The sequence below is a fragment of the Acinonyx jubatus genome, chromosome C1 (assembly GCF_027475565.1).
Source record: "Acinonyx jubatus isolate Ajub_Pintada_27869175 chromosome C1, VMU_Ajub_asm_v1.0, whole genome shotgun sequence".
Taxonomy (NCBI): domain Eukaryota; kingdom Metazoa; phylum Chordata; class Mammalia; order Carnivora; family Felidae; genus Acinonyx; species Acinonyx jubatus.
The window spans coordinates 180,609,503-180,627,379 of record NC_069381.1 but is presented as its reverse complement, the minus strand read 5'-3'; the positions used below and the strand labels follow the sequence as shown (position 1 = coordinate 180,627,379).

The 17,877-nt window shown below is 36.1% G+C and overlaps 1 protein-coding gene across 5 annotated transcripts in view; it reads left to right on the top strand.

The window, feature by feature from the left end:
• Positions 1-17,877, top strand: part of SF3B1 (splicing factor 3b subunit 1) — a 58,749-nt gene that overhangs the window by 24,846 nt on the left and 16,026 nt on the right. For 2 of the 5 annotated variants that reach the window (XR_008295508.1, XM_027054016.2), the window contains exons 3-9: positions 6,269-6,435; positions 8,115-8,219; positions 8,612-8,726; positions 10,566-10,645; positions 12,003-12,173; positions 15,771-16,008; positions 17,430-17,642. Coding sequence is in view for 4 of the 5 variants with exons in the window: in XM_027054016.2 (XP_026909817.1) it covers positions 6,269-6,435; positions 8,115-8,219; positions 8,612-8,726; positions 10,566-10,645; positions 12,003-12,173; positions 15,771-16,008; positions 17,430-17,642 (1,089 nt within the window). In the remaining variant the exon portion in view is untranslated. Of the gene's footprint in view, positions 1-6,268; positions 6,436-8,114; positions 8,220-8,611; positions 8,727-8,777; positions 10,259-10,565; positions 10,646-12,002; positions 12,174-15,770; positions 16,009-17,429; positions 17,643-17,877 lie in introns of those variants that run through there. The other 3 variants (XM_015077952.3, XM_027054039.2, XM_053215503.1) reach the window with 3 other exon arrangements.

Genomic DNA, 17,877 nt, shown 5'->3' with positions numbered 1-17,877 from the left:
TCACAAGCCTTCGTTTCAAGGGGCTAGCAGAAAGAAGAACCAAAAATGAGGAAAAAGAAAACTTCAGAAAAACACGCTTAAAATTTTTAAACTTTTTATTGAACACTGCAAACATGTACAGAAATAGAACAATGAAACGAATCCACATGTTGCACCCATCATCTAGCTTCAACAGTTACAAACATGAGTCCACTTTTGTTTAACCTGTATTCTGGTCTCTACCACCCTTCCCATTATTTTGAGGCAAATCCCAGACGTATTATTTTATCCATACATTTTTCAGTGTGTGTCTCTAAAATGTAAGGACTTTGGGGGCCTGGGTGGCCCCCCCTGGCCCTGGGTGGTTGAGCGCCTGACTCTTGATTTCAGTTCAGGTCAGGATGTCACGGTTTGGTTTGTGGGATTGAGCACTGCCCAGCCCCGCCCCCACCCCCCCTCACTTTGCACTGACAGCTTGGAGCCTGCCTGAGATTCTCTCTCCCGCTCTCCGCCCCTCCCCCACTCACACATGCTGTCTCATTCTCAAAATAAACTAAAAAAATAAAATAAAATTTAACAACTTTATTTTTAATGCTTATTTATTTTTTTGAGAGTGTGCAAATGAGCGTGTGTGCCTGAGTGCTGGCAGCATACAGCCCGACTTGTGGGGAGGGGGCCCAATCCCATGAACAGTGAGATCATGACCCGAGCCAAAATCAAAAGTCTGATGCTCGCCTGACTGAGCCACCCAGGCACCCTTAAAATGTAAAGACTTTAAAAAAAAATACCATTTTTGCACCTAAAATTAATATAACAAAATATATTTTTGTTTTATTTATTGCCTTATAAAACTTTTTTTTACAGTTTGTTTAAGTTCCGAATAAATCCCATACAGGGATTAGTCTTAAATCTTTATGTTCCTCCTCCATGTTTCTTTTTCCTTGCAATTTATTTGTTGCAGCGCCCTTACTTTGTAGTTTCCCATAGTCTGCAGGGAAAAGGAAAGAGGGCAGTGAAAACACCCATGACTGCCTCTAAGACTCTCCTCACTGCTGCTGCAGTTAAGATGTCGGGAGGCCCACAAGTAAGGGAGGTGCCAAGAAAATTATTGGATTTAGGAATGAACACAGTTCTGAAATCATACTTCAGGGTTAGGTTGGACTAGCCATGGCAAGGAAATCTTAAAATCAGGTGCCTCTCCCACTATAATTCTAATGGCAATGAATGTACTCTCACAATTTTTCTAACAGGTTTACCTTCTACCTGAAGTAGTTTTGCATGAGTCCCTGTGATATTTGTATCTTAAAATGGGAACATCAGCTTAAGAAAAACCTCATTCTCAACTATTTACCCTCAGGGCTCCTCATTTAGTGAGGCTCTTTACAGACTGTGGTGTACAAGTCTAATGCTTAACTAGTACTTTGTTTTCTTGTCTAATAAGACTTTTTAGTTTTTTATAAACCACTATCAGACTATGCCATCTATGGATTGAAGGACAATCCATAACTTCAGTTTTAGGATTCCAAATATGCTCTCATGATGGGGAATTCCTGCTTTGTTTTTAAGTTTTCAGCACCAGTAACGAAGATTTGTACTGTATATGGTCCCCCTCCTCTCACTTCTTCAGAGATTTTACTGAAATAGGAGAATGGTTGGGTGGGGAACAGAAGTGAAGCTTTAATCTGGAAAATCAGATAATTTAGGAACCCACACTAGATACATCTGCCTCCTGATAACCTCCCTTTTTTTAACACCATTAAACTGGAATTAGCTTTTCTTCATTTTACTTGTTCTGTTAATTTCCTCCATTTCATCTCTCAAAATGATTCTTTCTCTGTTATACAGAATAGTTCAGTTCTCTTCTGTGCTCAAACTTGTGTAAGTAAGTCCACCAAAAGGACTTTGTAAATTTCTTTTATTTATTTTTTGAGAGAGAGGGAGAGATCACAAGCACGCAAGCCAGGGAGGGGCAGAGAGAGGGAGAGGGAAATCATAAGCAGGCTGCACTGTCAGCGCAGAGACATAGGCTTGAGCTCCTGAACTGTGAAATTACGATCTGAGCCAAAACCAAGAGGCAGATGCTTAACCACCTGAACCACCCAGACACCTCTGTAAGTTTCTTTTAAACACATACTGTTTTAAGACCTAGCAGACTAGATATTTATCTATAAAGAGTAGGTATTTACCCAAGTGCTATTAAATCCTGTATTAACATAAAAACCTGTATGTGAATGTTCTATAGCAGCCTTATTTGTAATCTTTACAGACTGCAAGCAACCTGAATGCTGTAGTACATAGGAATACTACTTGATAATGAGAAATATTGATTAACATATCTTGAAGACTGGAGTATTTAAGGGTTCAGATGGATTAGAGTGCCAGCTCTTGGCAGTTGTATGTGTGCCCATGAGGAGCTCCTAGTCTCTTGTCCAGTGACTAGCAGACCATATCCATTTTTCTTCATCTTCACATCTGAATGTCTCAACTACAGGGAGTCTGAATTGGAAAGGAATTAAATGAAGTAGGGAGAGATTAGCATAAACATTTCCTCCTTTCTCTGCTTCAAGTCTTTTATTTAACATTTTGGCCCTCTGGTTATTCTTTTTTGTATGCTGCCTCATTTTTTTTAATCCCATCGTTGCCAACAAATCTTAGCATTTGTTGTCAGAAATGATCTATTTACCTACGTTTAGTCAATTAAAGTACAGAATATCTGCATGCCAGTAGCTATAATTTTGTGTGCGACAACTTTAAAAATAAGAGACGATTTTGTCTTTCCCAGAGGTGCAAAATGTTTATAAAATTTTGGAAAAATTTTTAATGACTTCTGATTGAAAGTTACCTTTTAATTATGAAATAGTGTAACATTACAGAAAAGTACAGGAAAAATAATGAATATTGCTCAGATTTACCAGTTCTCAATATTTTGCCATATTTGTGCCATAGATTTTATTTATTTTGTAAACAAAATATACTCATAATAACTTGATTATACATTTTATAAATGTTTATAAGCGAAATGATACATTTGTTTGCTTAAATATTGAGTGTGTTCTATTTCATATTTTGGCACATAGTTTACTAAATAATTACTGAGTTTTAATTCTGTCATTTATTTGCATAACTGCTGAATGTTGGGGAATCTGTTGTCTTAATTTTGTGGATGTGATGCTTATGTAAATGTGCTGCAGTTTACAATGCATAAATAAAACTTACAAGGCATATAGAATTTTTATCCGTAATTTCAAGCAGATATAGTACCTGGTTTGCATATACAACTCGTAGAAGTTTACTAATAAACTCCCTTCAGAATTAATTAACTACAGAGGGCTGCCTAGCCCCTAGGTGATTTTGTTACCACATTTTACTTAATAGGAATCCAGTCATAAAATACATAGAGTTTATACAAACACAAATTCAATATTTTGAGTATTTTGTAATTAGAAAACTCTGTTGCTTATCCTTAAGTATATAAAATCAGTGGGTAAGATTGAATAGATGAAAGTAGTTCCTGAATAAATGTATTATCCAAATAGTGTACTAGCTGCTGTAAACTTCTAGAAGAATCCTTTCCAAGGAAAATAAAACCGTAATGTATAATGTGTGTGTGTGAAGCGAGGGGAGGGTAAGCTGCCCAATATGTATGCTGTGATGTGGTTTTTATGAAACAGCACCTCTTTATTGCTTTTTTGTTGTGTATGACCTAGAAAAAAGTATAACATGTCCCAAATTGGAAATTTTAAAGTAAAGGTAGGCTGGAGCTGGAAGTCGAGGGCCATGTACAAGTTTCCTGGAGTGTTTGTTACTGATATAGAAACGTGGGCTCTCTCTCTCTCTCTCCCTTTTTTTCTTTTAAAGAAAAATGGAAGTATAAAATTGGGTTTATTCACAAAATATATATTGATGAAGAAACCTGGGCTCTGAAGTTGGTGGTTCCAACTTAATGGGTCTGAGGCATGGGAGTCAGTCCTGTAACAGGTGCCCCAGGTGACTTTAATGTAGGTTGTTAGTAGACTACACTGATGCTGTAGAGGGCAGATTGCAGATTATTTGGCTGGCCTGATTCACCATTGTGTGTCCTGTCTGGATCCTGATGGCAGTAGCATTTGTGGTCCATGAGAAGAACTTGTTTACTTAAAGGTGATCCATGCATCTAGCGGTTTAAAAAAATATATATATTTTTAATGTTCTTCTCAAACGTTTAAGAAATGGAAATTTTTGGAAAGAGAAAAGAAAAGGCTTAATCTCTAGTCACCCTTTAGCCAGTCTTTTTATCCACTGAGGTTTCTTCTGTGCTCCAGGACAAAAGGTTTCAGGGGTGAGTGAGGGGAGCAAATGTGGATTTAAGACTTCTAAAAAATATATACTACTTCAAATAGAAACAGAAGTAGATTAGTAAAATAATAGTAAAATAAACCACCCAGCTCACATGACAATGTTTCTATTTGTGATTACTCATGGTGGGGGCCTCTGGCCACCTGGGCTGCTGTAATGGTTTTGAGGGGAGAGATGCAGGAAAAAGTAGCAACTGTGGAGATGATAGTGCTGTGGATACACCATAAGAATTTTGAGATGTGGTTACAAACTGGAGCTGCTAAGTTCAGTGGTAAACCCTGTTTGTTCCATTATTTTGAGTTTCTGAGACTTGGTCCCACAGTTACATGGCCCAGCTGTACTTTGGACTAGATCATGTTATTATATTTTCTGCTTTAAACTATACCCTTCTTGAACAGTGGAGGTTTTTCTCCCTTTGCTGAGGGTGTGGAGTTGGGCATTTGAATCTTTTTCTTTTGGTCTTTGCAAACTAGTAAATGAGCTTTTTTAAAGTGCCTGGTGTCAGAGGGTTTTGATTCAGTTGAAGGTAATAAGCCTGCAAAAATTGAAACATCTATTTGTTAAGCCACAAAAGAAACCAGTAGCTGTAAACAGTTTTGTTTCTTAAAACACCTAGGTATTCAGATTATTACAATGAAACATTAGTTTGGAATTTAAAGTTAGCTCGTATTGGGAAAGACCAGAAAAAAGTTTGGAAGGCTAGTCTATTTAAAAAGAGACTACTACAACTCAGTGCCTTGCCAGGTTCTTGATGGAATCATGGACCAAAGAAGAGAACATCTAGAAAGGTTGTTACTAGTATGATGATTTCTTGAGCCTGTTAATACTATTTTGATTATATAGGAGAATGTCTTAGACCTGTAAATACATGCTGAAATAGTAGGGGTTTTAAATGGTGTAGAAAAGTCATGTACATATATAATATTTGCTATATCTCATATATATGTAAACACTTGATGAAAATAGGTGAATACTATGTAGATGTTCATTATATGTTTTAATTTTTTTTTAGTCTTGAAAAATGTCAAAATTAAAAATAGGGAAGTTTGGGAATCGGTTGAGAACTTCATTCATCAAATGTCCATCTTCTAAATGTCAGACCAATGGATAGAAAGAACACAGTGCCTGGAGGGTGAGATGTGGCAAGAGTTAATTCATTGGTGGAGTGCTTAAGTGTTTCATGTTCATTATCTCATTTAATCCTTAAAAAAAAAACTTCAAGTTGTAGGAAACTGAGACACAGAGGTGAAATAACATTAATTAGTAGAGAAAGCCTTTATTTGAAGGCAGACATTTTGGTTCCAGAGCTCAGACTCTTAATCATAAAACTAATGTCATGGTAGTTGCAGCCAAACTGTGTAGGGCTCTGAATTCTAGGCTAAAGAATTTAGACTTTATCCTTTATTATTTTACTCCCAGGAGTGTAATCCTAGATGTTTAGGACATCACCTGGGAGCTTGTTAGGAATGCAGAAACTTGGGTCTGATCCAGGCCTACTGCATTTTGACAAAATCTAGAGACCATTTGTTGCACATTCTATGTAGTTTGAGACCCACACTCCATAGTACTGTTGTGTTTGCATTTCTGGTATTGTTGAGTTTAAATTATCTTGAATATTGTTCTTAGTCCCTAAACAACATTGACAGTATTATTTTTTCATTTGGGAAAAGGTTTGGAATTCAACAATAACTTATACTTTGGTAACCCATTCTTAAGGTAAGAATGGTTTGTGGTTGATGAAATGGTAAGCATATCTTCTGTATACGAGTATTGTCTGTTGAGGTTGAGGTGTATTAAGTGTATTAAAAATCAGTACTAAGAATAGTTCTACTACTTATGTATTATAATTATTTTAAAGTTTATGTATTTAGAAGACTACTTTGATAATTTCTACTAGAGAACTGCATTGTGTTGGGTCTATTTAGAAAATTAAGAAAATCTTAATTTCTTACAGATATTGAAGCACAGATTCGAGAAATTCAAGGCAAGAAGGCAGCTCTTGATGAAGCTCAAGGAGTGGGCCTTGATTCTACAGGTTATTATGACCAGGAAATTTATGGTGGAAGTGACAGCCGCTTTGCTGGATATGTGACATCAATTGCTGCAACTGAACTTGAAGATGTGAGTTACCAAGTGTACAAGAGTCAAGTATTTTTTTAACAAAGAGCAAGAAATATAAAGGAATTTTCTATTTTAATCCTCTCATTTAATCTGGGAAGATTTGGGGCATTGGGAAATCTTTCTTTTGAAGGATAAAACTATTAGGTGTCCTTCCTCTGTAAGATCCAGAAACTTCTAGAAGTGATCAGTTCTCAATCTTCATGTTAAAACTAGTTTATCTAGTAAAGGACCTGCAAATCATTAACCATTGTAAAATAAATCCCTATTGTGACCTATTGAGCTCTAGAGTAGCCAGTGTGAGTCAACTTTCTTGTAGATAGCCATCTGTCCTTGCCACTTTTGACTTCAGACTTATGCTTGATGTTGTGTGTTTTTTCCCTTTGGTGTCTTAATATGAATGGAATGATGCTAATGGACTTTTTCATTTACTCTGGAGGATGACTACCCACTTCTCATTTTGAAATATGTCCTTCAAAATGTTTTTATATATTCCACAGAGCTTATTTTGTTAGGCCATGCCAAACATCCATATTTGGTGAAATAGTCATTTTTGTGTGATTCAGTAGCAAACATTTTATGTTATAGATTATCAAACTTGTTTTTGTGAAATTCAAGCCACATTTTTAGTTGGCACTTTTTTCTTTTAAGAAAAATTTAATAAAAGTTCCAAAGGTACAATTTCCAGAGACTAGTCAGGCTTCTGTTAGCATTATTAGACCTTCATGGTAAAACACAGTGATGGCTATATGTTCTCAGAAGCTGAGGAAATTGTGATTTCATTTTTGACTAAAATAAATGAGGTGTTAAGATCTTGGGAGTTAATGCACTGTTGCACTTCTTACAGTAGTGAAGTAAGAATATCACTTTGGTCTGTTTAAACATACTACTAAGGAAACAAATACATTTAAAATTAATTACATTTTATTTGTGTTAAATCATGTTTAAAAAAAAAAAAATGAGTGACAAAAAACAAGGAGGGGCTCCTAGCTGGCTCAAGTAGAACATGCAGCTCTTGATCTTGGGGCGGTAAGTTTGAGCCCCACGTTGGGTGTAGTGATTACTTAAAAGTAAAATCATTTAAAAAAAATCAAGGAAACTGGAGAGTTTTAAATAAGCTGTTTGCAGTTTCCAAATTTGAAAAACAAATTTCATTATGCTTTCTGTGAGAAAATAAAATGCTCAGGTTTTTCAATTCCATACTTGCTTTATTTCAGTTAACTTCCACAGAAAGCATTCCTGGTTTAATATTTTTAAAAGAGTAAAAAATTTCTTTAAAATAGGTTTAAGAGTTGAAAGAAGACCTAAGTATTTACAAGTTTTATGAACAAAGGTTTAGACATCACTTTATCAGTAAGTTGGGTTTTTTTTGTTTTTTTGTTTTGTTTTTTAACATTGAGAGAAAGTGACTGCTCACACTCGCAAGGAGAGGGGGAGGGGCAGAGAGAGAGGGAGAATCCTGAGCAGGCTCCTCGCCTTCAGTGCATAGCCAGATGTAGGGCTTGAAACCATGAACCATGAGACCGTGACCCAAGCCGAAACCAAGATTCAGACACTCAACTGATTGAGCCACCCAGGTGCCCCTGTCAGTAAGTGTTTCGATGCCATGTTGAATTTGCATGTTCTTTCTCATTTTTAAGTTCTGACATTTTTGTGGTTTTCCGGGGGGCATTTCATTGCAGGATGACGATGACTACTCATCATCTACAAGTTTGCTTGGTCAGAAGAAGCCAGGATATCATGCCCCTGTGGCATTGCTTAATGATATACCACAATCAACAGAACAGGTGATTGTTTTCTTTTTCTTCTTCCTCTGTTTAAAATTAAAATCAGAGTTTATTCATAAGGAAAACAATGTCTCAATTTCCATGGAAGCCCACGTATTTTAGAAACAAGTTATTAGAATGTCTTGAGTTGATTTGGGAGGATTAGAAATAGTACCTAGCTTGTTTTATGAAGGTAATCATTTCATGAAGAACTATGCAGATGTGGACATGTTTATTGTCTCATTTCCATATGTCATTTTTTCACGTTAACATCCATAAAATATATTTCTTTTATTAGTAGGCATTTATTTAACATTTTTACATGTTTTATATATAACATTCTGGGTTTTGTTTATGATACTCTTTTTGGTATTTAATAAAGTGGGTATTAAATGAGACATACCTCTTTTCAGTATGATCCATTTGCTGAGCACCGACCTCCAAAGATTGCTGACCGGGAAGATGAATACAAAAAGCACAGGCGGACCATGATAATATCCCCAGAGCGTCTTGATCCTTTTGCAGATGGTAATTCTTTCCCACTTTTCTATAAGTTTTCAGGAATTTATTTGTCTTAAGTTGTCTTTAGCCCTTTGATTTTTTTTGGCATGCTTATGAATTTGCTTTTCTTTTTTAAAATCCCCCTTATTATAGATTTGTATAGATTTGGTTGAAGTCACAGATGCCATTTTCTTCATCTTTATAATGCAAGTTTTCTTTCCAGGTAGAAGGACAAGAAAATAATGAGCCAATGCCATAGAAACGCAAAGGGTTAAAGGTTTTTCTTTTACTTTTGTTTTGGGTACGCTTTCTATACTTTGAACAAATGTGTTTTTCTGCTCAAAATACTTTCAAACTATTGAAAGTTTTCATTCCAAATCCTAGACTTTTAGGCTTGTTACTTTTGAGAAACTGTTTCTCACATTAGAGCTCCCCCCCTGTATTGCTCTAAATGTAGTTTAGTAAATGCACCTACTTTGCTCTAAGCATACTTAAAGTTAAAAGAAAAGTATATATACAAAAAGACTTTGGTATTTTTAATAGTTGGAGTCTGTTTTGCTAATTTTAGTGTGCAGGTCAGCACAAGGGGCATAGTGAGCCTGATGGAAGCTTTCCTCAGGTGAGTGAGTTTCAAAAGCAGAATTAGGTGCCTGTTTCTTAGAATTAGATTCTGCTGCAGGTTTACAAATTAGACTTTCAGCCTGCATGAATTAGTAGGGATATTCTTTTTTTACTTGCATAATTGTAATTGATTTAAACATGTATGTCAGAATTCACAGGCCCATACTAACTGTCCTTAATTTCTTTCCTACAGCAGTACTGCTATATGCCAGTCCTGTCTGCATTCTTAAGGGTGCAGTTCAACACATCCTCTCTAGATTATGGTGAAAAAGTATTCCAAAGGAAGTCTTATCAGAGCTAGTGTCAGAAAGAATGACACTATCAATTGGGCATGATCTTCAGCATAGGAAATGTCTTAGAATTTTATTATTTTTTCCTAAATTGTGATGCTATACTACTTGTATAGCAAATTACCACATTTCTAAAACTCAGTGTGCCTCTGAATCTTATTATGTACTGTTTGGGCTTCTTTAAGATATTTTGAAGTTTGAAAAGCAAATACTGAAACTTTAACCAAGAGACTAACACATCTCTTTGTACACCACTTTTCTTCTGTGTGCAACATAACTGGTAGAAGTAATATATTTCAAGTAATATTCCAGTTGTAATTTATACTTTCTAAGAAAATAAAAATGTTTTGGAGTCAACAAAACTTAAAAAGAATGAAGCCCTTTTTAGTAACATGGGATCAGAATCAGATTATAGGTGTATTTTTAAAAGTCTAAACTATTTTCTAAACTATAACTGTTTTAGAACGTTGTATGGAGAACTTATCTAGTTATAGTTATTTGTAGTCAGGATTTTAACAGCTTGCAACAGGTAATGTTTTGAATATAAATATCTTTCCAAAGTGTTACTAATGGTAAAGAGATAATTTTCTAGGCTTCTATTCTGCTGCTTGAAGTCAGAACTGCTGATGGAGACAAAGGCACGAAAGTGTACGTATTCCGGATTAGCAACCCAGGAACCCATCACTACTGAAGACTCTAAACTGTGCTGTCATTTTGTTTTTATATGCATTAAAATATTTGTTTTAAACTGCTGTAGATATGTTTGTGTTCAAACAGGTTAAATTGATCAGCAAACTCAATAAAAAGTAAGATGTATAATTATTAAAGTTTTCCATCAAAAAATAAATTAAATGATTATGGAATAACATAATATTAGAGCAGGGAAGATAAATCAGTTGAACCTAATTATCTTTTATTTATTGTACTCTTGTCCTGTTGCTGTTCTTTTCTGCAGGAGGGAAGACCCCTGATCCTAAAATGAATGCTAGGACTTACATGGATGTAATGCGAGAACAGCATTTAACCAAAGAAGAGGTATGTGAACCGGATTTTTATTTTAGTGGTTGTGACATAACGTAAAGAAAGTTCAAATTGATACTTTTGTGTTTCCTTTTTATTTGCTACACGAGTAATATCTTAATAGTATTAATAAAAATTAAGTTGAGAAGGAAACCTTACCCAAAATTCTGCCTCCTCCCAAATTAAACTTTCATATTTCTATGTCCTTTTCTAGCCCTTGGCCTTTTGGCTGTATATATATATGTGTACGCATGTATGTATATATACACATACACAGACCTGGTGGATATATTTGTAGGGAGGATTGGTGGTGTGTGTCCAAAATAGATGTATAAAGGCAAAGTCAGATAGTTAAAGCATTCCTTGAAAAACCTTTTCAATTCATCCATAAGATTTTGTTTGGATATGGGTGGAGAAGACTGAAGGATTCCTAATGGCCTGTGGGGATTGCTTCATTTGTTTTAATAGTGAACCTTTATAACTTAATTACAATTATATAATTTGTTATATGGATTAAGTGGGTTTAAACTTTAAAATCATAGGATAAATTAAATGGATTTGTTATGATTACATTGTATATAATTTACATAGTTACAGTTGTTTTAATGCTAGAGAGAGAGCATGAGTGTGAGCAGAGGAGGGGCAGAGAGAGAATCCCAAGTAGGCTCCATGATACAAACACAAAGTCCAACACAGGGCTTGAACTCACAAACCACGAGATCATGACCTGAGCCGAAATCAAGAGTCAGACGCTTAACTGAACCACCCAGGCACCTCTATGTAGTGAAAATTTTTAAGTTTTCACTTTTTGCCACTTTTCTATCTTACTACATGATGTTAATTGCTGTTCATCAGAGTTTTAAATAAAACTTAAATAAGACTCTATTTTTCAATGAAAGCATTTTGGGGGCACTTGGGTAACTCAGTTAAGCATCCAACTCTTGGTTTCACCTCAGGTTGTGATCTCACAGTTCATGAATTTGAGCCCTGTGTCAGGCTCTGCATCAATGGTGCAGATCCTGCTTCAGATTCTCACTGCCCCTCTGCTGCTCTCTTGCTCGCTCTCCTTCAAATAAACATAAAAATTTTTTAAAGCATTTTGATTCTCCACCATTGAAGATTTTACTTCATTTAACTGTATTTAAAGTAAGATGCTCTGTGTTATGAATTCTGTACTTATCTGTTGTGCAGAAGGGCATTGTATAAAGACTAGAAATACAGAAAATAAAAAGATATAAAGAATGGGACTACCAGTAGCAGCATAGAACAGAGAATGAAGAAAATGACATTAAATGGAAATGACCATGCTGATTATATGGGAATATGTTGAAAATATTTTAGAGATACTTAGTGCTTATTCAAATATTTTTAGAGAGAAATTAGGCAACAACTAGCAGAAAAAGCTAAAGCTGGAGAATTAAAAGTTGTCAATGGAGCAGCAGCGTCCCAGCCTCCCTCAAAACGAAAACGGCGTTGGGATCAAACAGCCGATCAGACTCCTGGTGCCACTCCTAAAAAACTATCAAGTTGGGATCAAGCAGAGGTAATTTATTTTTGTTTTTTATGATTGTTATTATTTTTAGTTTATCCCTCTCATGTACTGTATTAGTCTACTCTTGGTGACCTAACAAGGGAACAGAGAATGGTGGTTTAAACAGTAGTCGTTTGTTTTCTCACAGTTCTAGAGGCTTAAAGTCAACCTCAGGGTGCCAGCAGGGTAGATGTCTGGTGAGCGTTCTCTTTTTGGCTTGCAGATGGTTGCCTTCTTGCTGTGTCCTCACATGGCCTTTTCTCTGTGTGCACATGGAGGGAGCAAGGGACCTCTGGTGTCTGTTCCAATGACATTGGTACTATCAGGTTAGGGCCCTAACCTTATGACCTTATTTAACCTAATTATCTCACTAAAGGCCCAATCTTTAAATACACATAGGTGGTTAGGGCTTCAACGTAAGTTTTGGAGGGAAGACACAGTAAAGTCCATAACCTGGAATAAAGGAATGTCCCTTTTGGAATATTAAAATAGATATTTCAGTACATCACATTGTGGAGGTTAAGTATAATACAATGATCTTCCTTATTTTCTAGATGGATAATTTAAGCATCTGACCACAGGTGTCACATTGGCAGTGCTACTGCATTTCCTTGGTCAGTTTATTTTCCTAGAGAACCGTTTTGGGGGTTGTTTTTATTCTAAAGAATAAAAATAAAAATAAACTTTTCTTGAGCGTTCATTTATTTTTGAAGGAGAGAGGCAGAGCATGAATAGGGGAGGGGCAGAGAGAGAGGGAGACACAGAATTGGAAACAGGCTCCAAGCTCTAGCTGTCAGCACAGAGCCTGACACGGGGCTCACACTCACGAGCCATGAGATCATGACCTGAGCTGAAGTCAGATATTCAACCAATTGAGCCACGTAGGCACCCCTCAAAAATTTTTTTAATGTTAATTATTTTTGAGAGACAGCACAAGTGGGGGGAGGGCAGAGAGAGAGGGGACAGAGGATCCAAAGCAGGCTCTGTGCTGACAGCAGTGAGCGAGCCCATGTGGGGCTCGAACTCATGAACCGTGAAATTATGACCTGAGCCGAAGTTGGACATTCAACAGACTCAGCAACCCAAGCACCCCTGTTTTAAAATGTTTAAAACTTGTGATAAAACATTAATAATGTAAAATTTGTCATTTTAACCATGTTTAAATGTACAATTTAGTGGCATTAATTACACTCAATGTTGTACAGCTGTCACCGCTATTTTCAAAATTTTTTCATCACCTTGAGCAAACTATTAAGCAGTAATTCTCTGTCTCTCTCACTCCCAGAGAATTTCTTTGTTATTTCAATCTTCTAATACCTTCTTAACAGCTTTTTATATGATGATATTAATTCCTATTTTTCCTTTTTAAAGTAGAAATAATTGAAAAACTTAAACATGTTCCCACTATGAAATCTACCAGTATGCCTGTTTCTGGTTTCATCTACTTTTTCTTTCTGTAATGAGGTATTGATGCAAGTTGAACAACTTCTGCTTATGTACTATTTCCCATCTCTTCTTACTACTCAGAGACTTTTGTGTAACATCAGTTTTTTCTCTAGATTATTATCAGCAAACACATTTTACCTGTTTTCCTTTTAAAACCAGAAAACTACAGGAAACCATTCCTTGATCTTCACATCCCCTTCTAGCCATTTCTGACTTTTCACTGCAAAATGCTTTGAATGAGTTGTCTATACTTGCATTCTGCTTATCTGGTGTTTTGCTTGTACCACTCCACCAAAACATCTCTTTTCAAGGTCATTTGACCTCCTTTTGGTAAATCCATAGATCAAGTTTCAATCCTCATATCCTATACATATCATATCATTTATCACATATCAGTGATATTTGCTATCACTTGATTCCCTTTTCTTAGATTCTGAACTTGAGTTTCTCTTGATTCTCCTAATACTCTCCTAACTGACTCCTGTCTTGTTGGTGAGATCTTCCTCGGCTTCCTTTAACTTTGGGGGTGTTTTAGTGCTCAGTCCTTGGACCTCTTTTCCATCTAAAAGCACTCCTTCCTCTCATTTCTATCTTCCTATACCATCTCCGTGAGACTACTCCCAGATTTACAAATCTATCCCATTCATGTCCTCTGTTCCTTGGACCTAACACTTTTATTTGGATGTTTAATAGGCATTTAATTTTTTTTTTTTTAATAGAGCATGAGTATGGGAGAGGAGCAGAAGGGGAGAGAGAAAGAATCTTAAGCAAACTTCATGCTCAGCGCAAAGCCTGATGTTAAGACTTGATTCCACAACCTTGGAATCGTGATCTTAGCTGAAATTGAGAGTTGGACACCTAACCAACTGAGCCACCCAGGCACCCCAAAACTGTGGGAATTATAATGGATAATAGAATGAATTTATTTCCAGGGTGCCTGGGTGGCTCAGTCCGTTAAGTATCAAACTCTTGATTTCAGCTCAGGTCCTGATTTCTTGGTTAAGGAGATTGAGCCCCGTGTCCGGTTCTGTGCTGACAGCACGGAGCCTGCTTGGGATTCTCTTTTTCCCTCTCCTAGCCTGCTTGTGTGTGTGCACATGCTTTCTCTCTCTCAAAATAAATGAATAGATACTTAAAAAATTTATTTCTTCCCTGATTCAGCAGGAGGAGCAGTTGCCAAGATGAGATTTTGAACAATTCATGTGTTTCATTCACCTAATTGAAAATTTCTCAACCCTGAGTGATACATAAAATCTTTTTAAAAGAAAAAAACTGTTGAGTCTTAATTATGGTATTCATGTAAATTTGCAGGTGTAAAGCTGGGTAGAATTCTTGTGTTGGATAGAGAGCATCCAGCTTTAAAATAAATACATAAAGGTATATTATAAAACCTATATGGAATACTTGAGTCGTAAATCAAATTTTGTGTGGCTTACACTGAACCACCTGATAGTTTGATACTGTATTGTCTCCACTGTGCAGGTTGTTTTGTTATCATGGGCTGTCTGATGCCCTGAATCACCCACCACTTGTCTCTGTTCAAACTATAGTGGAACCTTTGGTTACTTCACTCCACTTCTAATCTTTTTTCACTAATAATCTTGTCAACTTCAGTTAGAATTATACTACAAATGTGATTTTAAATCTCAAGGATTAAAATTATGTGGCAGTATCTACTTATGACCCAGGTGATCCAAAACATACTTATGTTAACTAAAAACACACACAAAATTGAACACAAACACAAAAATAGTGTTTCCTTAGTGTGAGAACTTCTAGGTATATGTCTCTAAACCTAGTTTGGGAAGTAGCAATGATATCATTAAAGCTGAAATGTTTAGATTGCAGATGGCAGACAGAGAAAGCTTAGTGGTTTTCTAAAAGCTACAGAGATATTAATGGCATATCCAAGGTTCATAACCCAAAATACATTTTTTTTAAGCTAGGGCTTTATTCAAAACTGTTCAAAATTAAAACTTTACATTGTCTTTAGACATATTTGCTATGAAGTAGGTATCTTTTAAGCAGGGTAGTTTACTCTCATTTATACAGAAGAAGACTAAAACGTTTATTTGTTTACTATGTTTCTAATAGAAATTTTCTAGTTATTTTTATGTGAATGTGTAGGTGTGTGAAATAAAGGTATTTTTTTGCTTTGTTAAGACCCCCGGACATACCCCTTCCTTAAGATGGGATGAGACACCAGGTCGTGCAAAGGGAAGTGAGACTCCTGGAGCAACCCCAGGCTCAAAAATATGGGATCCTACACCTAGCCACACACCAGCGGGAGCTGCTACTCCTGGACGCGGCGATACGCCAGGCCATGCAACACCAGGCCACGGAGGTGCAACTTCCAGTGCTCGTAAAAACAGATGGGATGAGACCCCCAAAACAGAAAGAGGTACTTCTAGTGGAGTCTGGGTGTGTGTTTGGGTGAAGTATTGATTTGATGAGTGGTACATTTATAAGAGGAAATCTGTTTACATCTCTAGTCCTGGCTAGACAGGTAAATAATCAGCTGCTTTGGGGACACATAAAGGACTAAGCAGATCATATGCCTAATTCTTTGCCCTTCTTGAAAAGGTTTAATATTTATTTTAGGAAGAACATTAGGAGAAAGAAAAGATTGTAGACCATAACTTAGTTTTTTATTGTGATAAAATATACATAACATAAAATTTACCATTTTAACTGTTTTACGTGTACAATTCATTGGTGTTAAGTGCATTCATTTTTTTAAAAAACCAATTACTTTTTAATTTACATCCAAGTTAGCATATAGTGCAATAGTGATTTCAGGACTAGGTTTCTTTTTTTTCTTTTTAGGACTAGATTTCTTAATGCCGCTTACCCATTTAACCCATCACCCCTCCAGCAACCCTCTGTTTGTTCTCTATATTATTTTCTCTTCTGTTTTGTTCCCCTGTTTTTCTATTATTTTTGCTTCCCTTCCCTTATATTAATCTGTTTTGTATCTTAAATTCCTCATATGAGTGAAGTCATACGATACTTGTTTTTCTCTAATTTCGCTTAGCATAGTACTCTCTAGTTCTATCCATGTAGTTGCTAATGGCGAGGTTTCCTTCTTTTTGATTACCAAGTAATACTCCATACACACACACATCACATCTTTATCCATTCATCCATCAATGGACACTTGGGCTCTTTCTGTACTTTGGCTATTGTCAATAGCGCTGCTATAAACGTTGGGGTGCAATGACCCTTCGAAATAGCACTCCTGTGTCCCTTGGATGAATACCTAGTAGTGCAATTGCTGGGTCATAGAGTACTATTTTTAGTTTTTTGAGGAACCTCCATACTGTTTTCCAGAGTGGCTACACCAGTTTGCATTTCCATGTGTCTTGTTAGTTCTTTAGAAGATTAGCTGTGGCAGGTTAAGACTTCATAGTACATCTGCTATATTTTTATAAAGAATTTTTAGTGATGGGGAGAGTGCTTAACATATAGTAGATGAAAGAAGCAGTATAGAATTGTATGTACAGAGTAATATCAACCGTATGGAGAAATGAAAAGTGGCTCAAGATGCATAAAGTGGTTGTCTCTGGGTTGTGATAGTATGCATGGTTAAAAAAATACTTTTGTTTTCTTACTCCTCAGTGGTTACTATGCTTTTGTAATCATTGGGAAAGAAAAAATGAAAGAGAATAAAGACGAGATGAAAATTAAAACTCTTAAGTGGGTCTGCATTTTAAGAATATCCTTTTTTTGAACTTGATCTATTTCAATATTAGATCTTTGAGAATACACTAATTTTTTGACAGTGGTTAAAATTTTATATTTATTTACTTTTTTTCTTTAAAGATACTCCTGGGCATGGAAGCGGATGGGCTGAGACTCCTCGAACAGATCGAGGTGGAGATTCAATTGGTGAAACACCAACTCCTGGAGCCAGTAAAAGAAAGTCACGTTGGGATGAAACACCAGCTAGTCAGATGGGTGGAAGCACTCCTGTTCTGACACCTGGAAAGACACCAATTGGCACACCAGCCATGAACATGGCTACCCCTACTCCAGGTAGAAACTTTCCCATTGGAAATACTTTTTACCGGAAATATTTTGAATGTTTTTCTCTGAGGTATTCTGTATGTTATTAATGTTTATTTTTAGCAAGAATGACCAGATATAAAAAGAAGTCTTGATTTGAGTTGATAATATAAAGCAATTATGAGGTTAACTGTCTTATATCCCAAGGACCTATGTAATGATAAAGACTTAACGCTATAGATTGTTACAGAAATTTGCTTTTTTT